The 12,114-nt window shown below is 43.4% G+C and overlaps 1 protein-coding gene across 2 annotated transcripts in view; it reads left to right on the forward strand.

Moving 5' to 3' along the window:
• PDS5A (PDS5 cohesin associated factor A) overlaps window positions 1-12,114 on the forward strand; it is a 1,291,333-nt gene that overhangs the window by 897,331 nt on the left and 381,888 nt on the right. For both annotated transcript variants that reach the window (XM_069631774.1, XM_069631773.1), the window contains exon 26: window positions 8,759-8,873. In XM_069631774.1, coding sequence (XP_069487875.1) covers window positions 8,759-8,873 — 115 coding nt within the window. The remainder of the gene's footprint in view (window positions 1-8,758; window positions 8,874-12,114) is intronic.

The raw sequence follows: 12,114 nt of genomic DNA on the forward strand, positions 1-12,114 counted from the left end.
CATACATCAAATTTTTACATATTTGTACATGAGATAGGGCAGGCATTGGATTTTGCTAGCATAGGCCATTTTTATTTGACGGACTTCAAGGACTCTTTTTATTTAATGGATGAGACTAGTCCCATCTGAGTGATATGGAAAAATACTAGTTTCTCCAACCCCAGCCTTTTCAGTAAAGGTTTTACAAATTGTATCCATTGTCAGTGTCAATAATTGTGATACCCTGCCTTCCCTACATACCTCAAACTATTGCCGTAATTCTTTCTATGCTTAGTGTCCCAAATTATTTAGTACCACTGTATGATGTATGGTGCCTCCCTTTGTCTCCATTGCTTCACTTTACAGCTCCTAGGGCTCATTAACAAGTTTGCACATAGTGTTCCTGTACTTCCCCCTAATCGAAGTTCTCCTTCTGTCGTTATGTTCAAGAGCGCTAAAGCTCCATCCAGCACAAAGTCACACCCTAGCATCCCGCCATCTCTCGACTTCACCTCTTGCCAGAAATGCTGGAGCTGCCGTCATTCCCCCCTTCCCGCCAACACAGTGGGGAATTGGAGATGTACATACATACAGCAAAGCGCTTTTGAAGCTCTGGACACTCTATATATGTAATGTATTGACCTAACCCCTCCGTTTGCTAACATTGACTATGCCCTGTTGTGGAGTAAACTGTATAGGTGGGGGTATTTCTGCGGGGCTGTTAAACATCTTGATTACCCTCCATAGGGCCACCTCGATTCAGGTCAGTCTAAACACACAGGGCAATGTCACTAGGGAGGTCAGCACATCGCTTGGGATGTGGCATGGGTGTGTCCTTGCGCAGCACCTCTTCAATTTGTATTTGTCAGATAAGTTTGTGCTGGATAATGTGAGATCTATACCGCCTAAAATTGGGGGTCTCAGAATTGGTGCATTGGCATTTGCCGATGACATTATGATATTCAATATGACTCCCATTGGAGCATATAGATCTTTGTTTGCCCTAGGCAAATGGATAAATTACAATGGTCTGAAAATTAACATGCTCAAATGGACTGTAATAGTTTGTAGCAAAGGTACAACAAAAACAAATACAAATGGTACTTGGGAGGTGCTCCCTTGAGGATTGTTGAGCATCTCGTCTATTAGGGCTTTTGCTGTACTCCACTAGACGATTCGGAAAAATTGAGACACAATGCGATGTCCTACAAACATAAAAGGCATATGAACACTACATATATGTTTGCAAGCAATTCTTAAGTGGCCAGCTACTTGTTATTCCTGGATTGTAAAGTCAGGGCTTGAAGCTTTAGGTTAAATGTACTATGCACCTTGGATGATGTGGGTCCTAGGCGTGGGTTACCGCACGAGGATAGGCAGTGTCGTTGTTGCAAAACCAATAGTGAGTGTTGGAAACATTTAATTATAGAATGTCGGGAAACATATACTTGAAAGCGTTGGTTTTGGAAGTTTACAGCTGACATAACGGTTGATCATGCTGAACTATTAAGGGCCTCACTGTTTTCTGGGACGAATAAACAGATAATTATTGCACTTGTGCACTTTATTAAGGCTGTATATCAATTAGTTGGTGAAGATGGTTTCAATGGATTTTAGACTATTGCAAAACATTTTGTGTGTGTGATAAGTTATAGGGAAACGTCAGCTGTCACAATCAGTGTGTAATATAATTTGACATTAGAATTGTTCTGGGTTTTATACTGTTGGGAAGAGATGAATGAACTGCGATTTAATTTCTTTTTTGTTTTGTATTAACTGATTTATAAGGCTTATTTTAAGAGATTTGCTTAACTTGATAAAAAAGACAATGCAAGTGGACACATACCAATATGGCTTTGTAGCAGGGCCTGGCACCACGGTTAATCTACTCATTTTAAATGCAATCAAAAATCAAGTTGTTGCAACTAACCAACCAGTTTACCTTGTTTTTATCGACTTTAATCGAGCATTCAATAGCATATCTAGAGAACTATTATGGCAAAAGATGACAAACGCATGTTGCCCTGCGTACATATTTAACCTAATTCAGCAATTTTTTTAACTTCTATACAGATACAATTGAACCAACAGGAGCTTCTTTTCAAACCCATATTGACTTATAGAGGCCTAAAACAGGGCTTGCCGCCACCCTTTTTAATTTTGACATCAAGGACATCAACATTGTAATAGAAATTATAAGATCTTTTCCACCCAAAGTGGGAGGCCTCCCAGTACCGTGGTTATTGTACGCAGATAGTGGATAGTGATAGTGGATTTAACGCTTATAGGCCTACAAAGTAAATTATCTGCGCTACAATCATCCGCACAAGATAATTTATTATCGATTAACATATAAATCAAATGTTTTAGTTATGTGGAGTAACAAAAACAGGAACTTGAAATACAAGTGGACTATTGGCATCAAATCTTTGGAGCGAGTCCACAAGTATAAATATCTTGGTCAAAACATCAATAATAACCTGAAAGACCTAGTATATAAAAGTGAAACTGGGTACAAAATGGAAACTCTAACCTTGCAAGCTAAAATCATACAAAAGAAATATGGGACATGTTTGTGCATCCCGAACATAACTTTCTATAAACAGAAAGTTATCCCAATAGTTACATACGGTGCATAAGCAAAATTACAAGTGAATCAACCAAACTGGAATATGATCAAAGGGGTCTATTGGCAATCACTAGTATCCCTGCCTAAAAGTTTCCCAGTGCAAATAATTAGATTTGAATTGGGCTTGATATCAATAGTGACCTGGCAAACATTAGCACTATGTAGAAAATGTTTAATATCTGATAGCTCTGCTCCCACTTTACCCGCTCTTGCGAATGCATTAATTAGACAGTACGATAAGTCCTTAGAAACTTGGAGAGAACAATGCAAGTCTATATTGAAGGCCGCAGATATATATCATGTGCTTTTAATGGAGCAGCCCGGCCTGGCGAAAAAAAAATGGAGACACTGCGATTGGATAACCTTATGGGACAATTGTTATAAATATGTTTTTAAATCTGGACATTTCCAGATAAAACCACTGCGTCAAATACCAAAATACATGCAAAGATTTCCGGATCAGAAATATAGTAACCATATCATGCAAATGCGCATCATTCTATGGCCAACCAAAGCTATTCAGCGCAGACGCATAAACAAAGGCCTGTAGATGCTTCTCGCAGATTTTGCACCATACCCTCCTGAAGAGGAAACGCTAGAGCATCTTTTAACCAAAAGTACAAGTTTTCTAATATGGAGAATGAATACTTTTTAAGTATCTAAGTTTAGATTATTAGACGCAAAGCAAATGTGGAGGAAGATATTAAACGCAAATCAAATTTCACTAAATATCTCAACAATCAAGTTTTAATTGAGGCTAAATCTAGGAAGTGAAAGATTAATCGCCTACGTTAAACAGCACTAGTGGCATAAATCTTCATAAGCATTAACATCGATAGCGAAACTTTAAATCACAAATGTAATATGAATGTAAGTGTGTCCATTGTTTTTAAGATGCAAATAGAGAGCATTGAGAAAGTCACAACCATATGTAGATGTATAACATCTTATTTGTATGGTTTCTTACATTAGGTGACAATCCTGTGCAAGCACTTTGTTGTTTTTTTAATGAGCATGCAAACTGTTTTATCTTGTCTTTTTTAGATGTATATTTAAAGTTGTGTTTTACGTTTACTTTCTTTATAACAAACTGGTTTTGTATTGTGAAAAGGTTTAATATAAACCTAATGCACAATAAAATAAAAAATAATAAACTGATTTATTGTAGATGAATGATGATACAATGTATATAGGTTTATTATGAATCAGATATACTTAAAACAAGAAAAAAGGAATGCCCTTTACTGTGGAAAGATGCTGCTTTTGCAGGTAAAGGTGTGGGTTGTATGTGAGCCCTGATGTGGGGGCTGGAACTTTCTTGTCCCAGTACACATCCTGCTGCCTGAATGTCTGTTGCTATGCAGATGTGGCCAGTGACTATCCATGATTGGGTAGACACTGCTTGTTTGGTGCAGATCCTTACCATTGGGCTTCGACCCTGCCCAAAAAGGAGGGCTCCCGCAGCCATTTGACAGATCTTTAGACGCAAGTCCTCTACTAAATAGAGCAGCCAGTTGATCCCTGCTCCTCTGCTTGATCTCAAGAAGATCTTTCTGTGCTTGGACCCTTCGACCAGTGGGAACAAGAAGTCTAGACCCTTACTTGAGGCTTGATCCTGGGCTACCTCGCTGCAGCAGTCACCATTCTGAGTTCAACCTTGAAACATCTTCAATTTGTGTAACAAGACACCTGCTCCTTCATTTTTAGCCTTCTTGCATGAATGTAAACTGGGCTTGGCCTGCTCCTTTCTTCATTCACTGAAGATCGCTTGTCGCCACATGATACTAATATCAGATGGATAGTAGTTCCGTTGCAACACTCCTCCTATGATCCCTGAATGTGTTCTGAGGTGGCCTGCTCCACAGAAGTCTTAATCTTTCTTTTTTTGGGGATGTTGTGCTGGAAGCTGTCTGGAACAGATTCCTAAGCACTGCGGCCGACCAAAATTAAATCATGAGTCCAAAAGAGACCACTGCACCCGCAACTACTAAGCCTTCCTCGACGGGACCAAGAGTCAGGGGTATACATACCTGTTTCTTTCCGCCCGCCAGCCATCCATAGGGTTCAAGAGCATGAAGTCCTGTCCCTGAATCGTGGTTTCCTGACTTTGGTCGGTTGAGGCCTAATCAATGATCCCTTCCTAGGACTATTCTAAGGACTGGGATTGAGTGAGTTTGCTTAACTGAACTTTAGCTTTTGGACTCTTATTAATCATAACCACTGGTGTCACAAATATTTTAAGAAACCTACCTGTGAAGTATCTACTTTGAAACTAGTATCTTGTGGGCATTGGGCCCCAAAGCATCTTGGGGTTTGACTTTCTAAGAGCTTAGGGAAGCTGTTCTACGCTTCTCCTGAAGTTTCATTTATGTTTCTAATGCATCTGAGTGCTTGTCTATGTTACACTGGTCATTTTGGTGTGACAATGTTTGACTAGTGGTTTACTTGCTTGTTGTGTATTTTAAAGGACTATTAAACTATTGTATATTTTTATACTTACCTGTTTAACTAGAATTATTGGTGTAGATCATTGTGGACTAATTGTAGACCTAGACCACTCTCGCACCCTCCCTGAGGTTAAGCCTTGCCACTCTGCGATTTACCTTGATTGGGTTTGGCTTAACTCAGTCTCTTCCATATTGTATTGTGTATATATGGCATCAAGGCGCTAGAACGAGAGAGGAAGAGAGCAGCGTCATACCGGCAGGGCTAGAACAGATGGGTTTTCAGATTCTTTCGAAAAAAAAAGGTATTCTGGAATATTACGAAGCTCAGGAGGTAGATCGTTGCAGAGCGTGGTTGCAAGAACCATAAAGGATCTTCTTCCAGCTGTGGCCCGGCGGAATCTGGGAATGTTCAGTAAAGATTGGTTAGCCGAGTGATAAAGCCTGCTAGATCCTAGAACCTCAGCCCCAGTATTATGAGTGGCACCATGAACAAGACACAGGATTTTATACTTAACTTGGCTCCTAATCGGGAGTCAGTGAAGGTGATGAAGGTCTTCAGAGAGTGTTAGTCTGGGGGCTCCCAGAGCGAGGTGAGAAGCTGCATTCTGGAGAGTCTGCAGCCGTTTTAACTACATAAATACCGTTACAGTTGTCTAGGGATCCCATGATGGCTGCAGTCACAATCTTTGTCCTAGACTCGGATGGTAAAAAAGGGAGAATTTGTCAATATTTTCAATTTAGTGAAGCAGAGATTTGGGCCTCTCTAGAGCCTTAGGGCATACCTTTGATCCCTAGGCTCTTAACTACTGTAGTAGGTTCAGGGCATGGGCCAAGGCAGGTAGGCCAGTATTTTCCAGTCCAAGGCTGTCCTGTGTGATTGGACCCAACCAATAAGACCTCTGTTTTATCTCAGTTGAGTTTAACCCAATTATTGGCCATCCAGTCCCCAACCGCAGATGAACATTCATTACATTTTGGGAGGGGGGGTTAGAGGATGGGACATTGAGCCAAAAAAGAATCTGTTTGTCGTCAGCGTAAGAGGAAAAAGTGTACCCCATGGCTAGTAATCAGATTGACTAGGGCGCGCATGTATAAATTCCCCCGGTGTCTCAAATCTAGGTGTTTTAATTACTGCCAGCCATTCTGTGAAACATAGGCCTTTCTCCCGTTATCTAGGTGTCCAAATTTTGGCATTTGATCACTGCCTGCCATTATGTGAAGCCTAGGCTTTTCTTCTGTTGTCTCGGTATCAGGAATCAAGTTGTTTAATTATTGCTTGTCATTCGCTGAAACCTAGATCCCTCTCCCACCCTCAGATATCCTAAATCTAAGAGTACGATCTCATTGTAAACCACCTGTGAAACCCACTAACCAAAAAGCTCAAATTACTGCATACTTAACTCACACAAAGATCCATACAACCACCTTCTCGCACAGCAAACCGCATGCACTTCACCACACTGCAACAACAAACACAAGTCGCACCAACAGCACACGAAGACTCACATCGATCCGATATTCACACCCAAGCTCAGCGCACAGCGAAAACCGAACTGAAGCTGCCAACAGGACACCACCTTTGTCACTTTCCTACTCCCACTTCACCCGCCTTCTTGTTTGCAGATCCGCCGGAGTGCCTGGGCACCAATTCCATTGGTGACAGTGCGCTGTACAAATACCTTTAACATTAACATATGTTCAACAAGAGGGGAGATGAGGGGAGATGAGGCAGACCATTGAGGAACCCCACAATTCAAAGCTTTGGGAGAGTAACTGAAAGGGGCAAGAGAAAGTGTTTTAAACCGGTTAGACAGAAAGGAGGAGAACCAACTAAGAGGGGTGCCTGAGATTCCTGCCCCTTGAAGGCATTGGAGCAGTTTTTGATGGTCAGCAGTGTCAAAAGCAGCAGGGAGGTCAAGGAGAATCAAAGCTCCCACCTCTCTGCAGTCCTGAAGCAGGGCAATGTCATCCATGAGGGCCACCATTACACACTCTGTTCCCAGACCGGGGCGGAAGCCGGCCTGAAAGGGGTGGAGAAGGTGGTTGGCTTCCAAAGGAGCATTGAGCTGGGGGCCGGGGGGGGTTACAATAAACTCCATCGGTTTCACCATAATAGGGTGGCCTCCCAAAAGCCTTCCTCCCAAAGCTGATTTTGTAAATTCATGTCAACATTTGCACATATGTTCGCCCTAATGACTGCATCAGAGTCGGTGGTCTCCGCTCCATAGCAACATTTCTGCCTGTCTTGGACACTGTGGGCCTGATTCACAGAAGCGTTTTATAATGGTTCAATCCCATTGGAAAATGTTCTGTGGATCAGGCCCTGTGCCTTGATCACCTATGTTGGGCCCTCGAGACATGGTAAGAGGGGCGTTGCTCCAGCAATCTTATCCCAGCTTCATGTTGTCATGGATGCCTCCTTGACGGGCAGGGTAGGCCATCAAGATTTTATGGTCTGTGGCCTGTGGACCCTGGCATAAACGTTGCAACATATTAGCTTGCTGGGGTAGAGTGCTATCGTGCCCTCCCTGATTTCTCCTCCCATCTGTATGAGACAAGTGCATGGGGTCCTGATGGACAACAGTAGCCATGCACTACCTCAACAAACTGTGTGGTGTTTGATTGTTGCCTCTGGGCAAGGAAGCAATAAAACTGTATAATGGGGGAAATAAATGAGTGAAGATACAATCGTTGATTCAGTTCAGTCTTTTCTGGCATCATTGTCACTGTGACACATCCATTTAATGGCCATATTTTGATTTTCTGATTTAATTTGTGCCTGAGCAGACATTTGTTGTAAGATGTCTGTACCCATTAGTTCAGTATCTTATTTCTTGATTTAAGGCAGCACTTTTTCTGATGGATAGTTTCCTATTGCAAATTTATTAGCACCCTTCCAGCAACACTGTTCAGCAGTTTTATTCCTGAGGAATCTTATTTGCCCCCATGGGCTACTCTTCAGATATATCTGTCCGCTGGCAACGAAAGAGTCGTGGTCTGGGCAATGCGTTTGGTTGGGGCACCAGACTTCCCATTGTTCTACTGAAGTTGATAACCATACAGTCTGTGCTTTTAGTCTTTTCATGTGTTGATTAACACTGCAGAAAGGAGAACAGTAACAAAGCCATACCCAAGGAAAGCTAACCTGGACCTGACTGCTTCCTGGCTAAAGGAGATCCAAACATGCCACGCATATGTTCCCTCACTTGAGGCTTAGCATTCATTCCAGAAGATCCACATGCAAGTAAGCCACCATGACATCCTTGCCTGTTAATTCCCCACCTTCCAATGGGCCAAGCCCCATTTTCTATAAAGCCACATTTAAGCAGGTATGTATATGAGCAAATTGGTTCATGCCTACGATGGAACCTCCTAACATATATCAGGCAACTTCAAATTGAAAGTTCTGCCAAAGGTAAATGCTATTGAAAAGTACCACTCAATTCAGAGACATTTTTCTGTATCGATCTGCCCCAAGTAGGCCTCACAAGTGACACCTGAAAGACTTGGACAAGATTTATTTTGACCAGGGTTTGGGCATAGCAACGTATACTTTAGTTTACAAACTGAACAGATGTGAACTTGAATTCATGTTACAACTGTACATATTTCACTGCCTCTTCCTCAAGAAAATATTTGAGCCGCAGTCAAAATTTGAGTGCTTCTGTTAGTATCACTAAAATGCATGTACCCCTTCTTCCAGAAAAGCTGCTATCCTTGCTGCCTGAATATGTTGTCCCATATATGATCCACCTGCTAGCGCACGACCCCGATTTTACAAAACCTCAGGATGTTGATCAACTTCGTGATATCAAAGAGTAAGTATAGAAAATATTAGTTGTAACAATGTACTCTTGAAAGTGGAACATAAACAACATTCACATGTACATGTACACATAATTGCAATACTAAATTCTTAATGGATTCCTTCCTCCCACAGATTCCACATTTTCGCTATTTTCACTTAAGTGCTTGCATACTTTGTGTGCTTTACAGCCACCCAAGTACGCAGTGCACCTCTGTTCATTGCTGTTGCATATTCAAATGGCGGGCTTTAAGCCAGTCGTTGGCCACTCCTGTTCTGGCGGCCTAGGAGAAGCTCAAGTCTGTCCCTGTGGCGGACTGTGGCTTTGCCAAAAAAACATTGTCCACCTGTCTTGAGTCCTGGTTTTCTCTCCTGGCTACCTTCGCCAGAGAGCTTTGTGGTACAAGCTGCAACAACAGGGTTGAAAACCACGTTGTTTCCTCCTTGCAACATAACATGAAGGGCATGAAGCTAGTTGCCATGGGTTGGAAATTATTCACATCGAATAGTCTTTCCTTGGGGAATGTCGATACCACTTGCACTTTGTCGAAGTTTGCTTTTGGACTGTAGAGTCTGATCTCTAGGGCATGCAAACAATTCCAGGCCTATTATGCAAAGACACTTCTGGATGAGGGCGTCTGGCTTTGCCCCCCACATACAATCCAAAAATACTGTTAGAAAGGAACAACCTAATTGAGGCAAAGGCTGACCAATCCATGCAGAATTTCCAAGCATGAAAGGGCCAATGTGAAGTCCTTGGCGTTGGATGTTCAGCCTTCTGCCTTGGATCAGAAGCATCCATTTCAACTTTTTCCCACTTTCGCCCACCCCCCCTGCCCCCCTCTGACCTTTCTCTGTTCAGCCATTCACTGCTTCTGGAAGCGCCCCTATTGGAGGTCTGTCAGTGTCTGCAGAAGAGAGCCATGGCTCTCTGCAGTTGGCTCGTTGGGGCCCTATCCAGAGAGAAGAAAGGGCTGGTAATCCCCTTTCTGGTCCCGAAGAAATGGGGGAGTCCACATCCCATGATGGATGTGAGGCTCTTTGAACTTGTACTTGTGCAAGGACTAGAAAAACATGGTTACTTTCACTCAGATTCTTGAGCTTCAGGACCGGTTGGTTTCCCTGGACTACCAGGAAGCCGATTTCCTGTGCAAATTCATCTGAAGCGCAGGAAGTACCTAAGGGTCATGGTTGGAAAATCCCACTAAGAGATCCGGTTTCTTCCTTTTTGTTCTGCTTGCCGTGGTGGCAACTCCTCTCAGGACAGAGAAGATTAATGTACTCCCCTACCTGGGTGACTGGCTCATTCAAACTTGCAACCCGGATCTGGTGGCGGCACATTTTTATCACACATGCATGTTAGGGAGAATTCTCTGTTTAGGCTGAATTTCCTAACCTAGTGAGTCCCCCAGCAGCTTTGCTGGATTTTTTGGGGTTTATTTTTTCTCCTGCCAAGAGTGAGACTCTTTTACCCTCACTCTTGGACATGACTTGAGAGTGTTTCTGTGACTTGCTATGTGCTTATGGGCTAGGGGGTATTTTTTCCCCCATAGGCTATCATTGGTTTTTGAATGTGTGTTACACAGCACCCTCAGTGCAGTAACACAGGGGTGTCATAGAGACCCCCAAACATAGACTCCACACCCTGGGACTGACTACTGTCTCCCTGGGTCTGTAAAGTCACCATTGACTTTACTAGCCTTAACTTAGGAACTTAACCAGTACAAACCATCTTACTGTGGAAGTATTGGTAGGGGCAATTAGATTGCCCCTGGGTCTGTTATCGAGGGGGTACTGTCCCGTCCCCCCTCGCCGAGTTCTGGCTGGTGGCAGTGGATACCACGGAAATATTCCACCGGAATATTTCCCAATGGGATTTCCCATTGTTTTTAATGCACCACTTTTTGGTGCAATGTTAAAGATACAGCCGGTTTATTTATTTAATATAAATTCACCGGTTGGGATTTTTTGCCAGAACTCGCCGCCAAAATGGCGTCTAGGTTCACTTCAGTAACCCTGAACCCGAGTCGAGCCTTTGTTCCACTTTTGGCGGGCTTCTGCACAGAAGCCCTCCACAGTGGTGCCATTCTGTCTGGGTACCACAGGGGGTGTAGGAGGGGGTTTAGGCACCCTGGACTGAGTTGCCTTGCCAACTCATGTCGCACTCTGGTGTGATTGGCCCAAGTGGTGAGCCACTCCGCTCACCACTTAGCATGTTTGAGTGACAGCTAGGCTGTATGAATGGGGGTTTGCTGCTTAAAAGCAGGGTTTTTGGGACTGGTTCTTCAGAAGTCGCCACAGGACCTAAGAAGCCGAAGAGGGAGAAGCCGAGCCGACCTGCCAAGACGACAACACCGGTGGAGCCCTGCGGAACCGTCTCACCACTTTTTCCGACGACAGAGGAGATCTCCCACCGGAGACTCTCCTTCCCTTAACTGGTGGGGACAACCAGTTGTTGCCTTCTTTTCGCCGTCCCAAAGCATCTCGTGGCCGCCTTGCCTGTGCCAAGCACCCCGGCAACCGGGATACCACTTTTTACCTCAACCGCGAAAGAGGGGTAAAATCCTTTGTAACAGTAAAACTCCACGGCTGGTCTCATCCCTGGTAGTGCAACGACCTTCAGCTTTCCTCCACGTCGAGATCACCTCTTCCTCTGGACGACGCCGCCCACTACCAGGAACAACTACGACCGCTGGAGGATCCTTTCCACTTTTAAAGGTACTGTGTTCCGCCCGGCTTCCCTTGCCACCGATTGTACGGGGTAGATTTAGCCCTCGGCTTTCGAACCTGGGTAAGCCTGGGACACCCTAACTAAACTTTTTCTAAATTCAGTAAAACCTTTTCTACTCACCTGCAAAGACTTGTGACATTGTGTGATCTTTGGCATATTTTCGCCTGGCTCTCTCTAAAGCGGGCCACAAACCACTTCTCCTTGTTCCACAATTGACTGCCTTTTCTAACCTTATGTGAAAAGTGTTTTACCTTGCTGCTTTCATTACTTCTGCTTTTTCCCTCCCTTTTCTAATAACTTGTTGGAGTGCCATCTGACGTTAAGCGCTCACCTCTGTTTGGAAATAAGTGATGTTAACTCAGACTTGTCAAACAAATGACTAGGGATGTACATAAAAGTAATAGTGACTGTGTTTTGACTTACTTACCTTTTTCTGTGCTAGTGTAATTTATGAGTGTGCCTTTAAAATAAATAAGTATATACTTTTACACCTAGCTCTGGTCAGTGTTTGCTTGTGCTATTG

The sequence above is a fragment of the Ambystoma mexicanum genome, chromosome 6q, assembly GCF_040938575.1.
Source record: "Ambystoma mexicanum isolate Mex_15411 chromosome 6q, UKY_AmexF1_1, whole genome shotgun sequence".
Taxonomy (NCBI): domain Eukaryota; kingdom Metazoa; phylum Chordata; class Amphibia; order Caudata; family Ambystomatidae; genus Ambystoma; species Ambystoma mexicanum.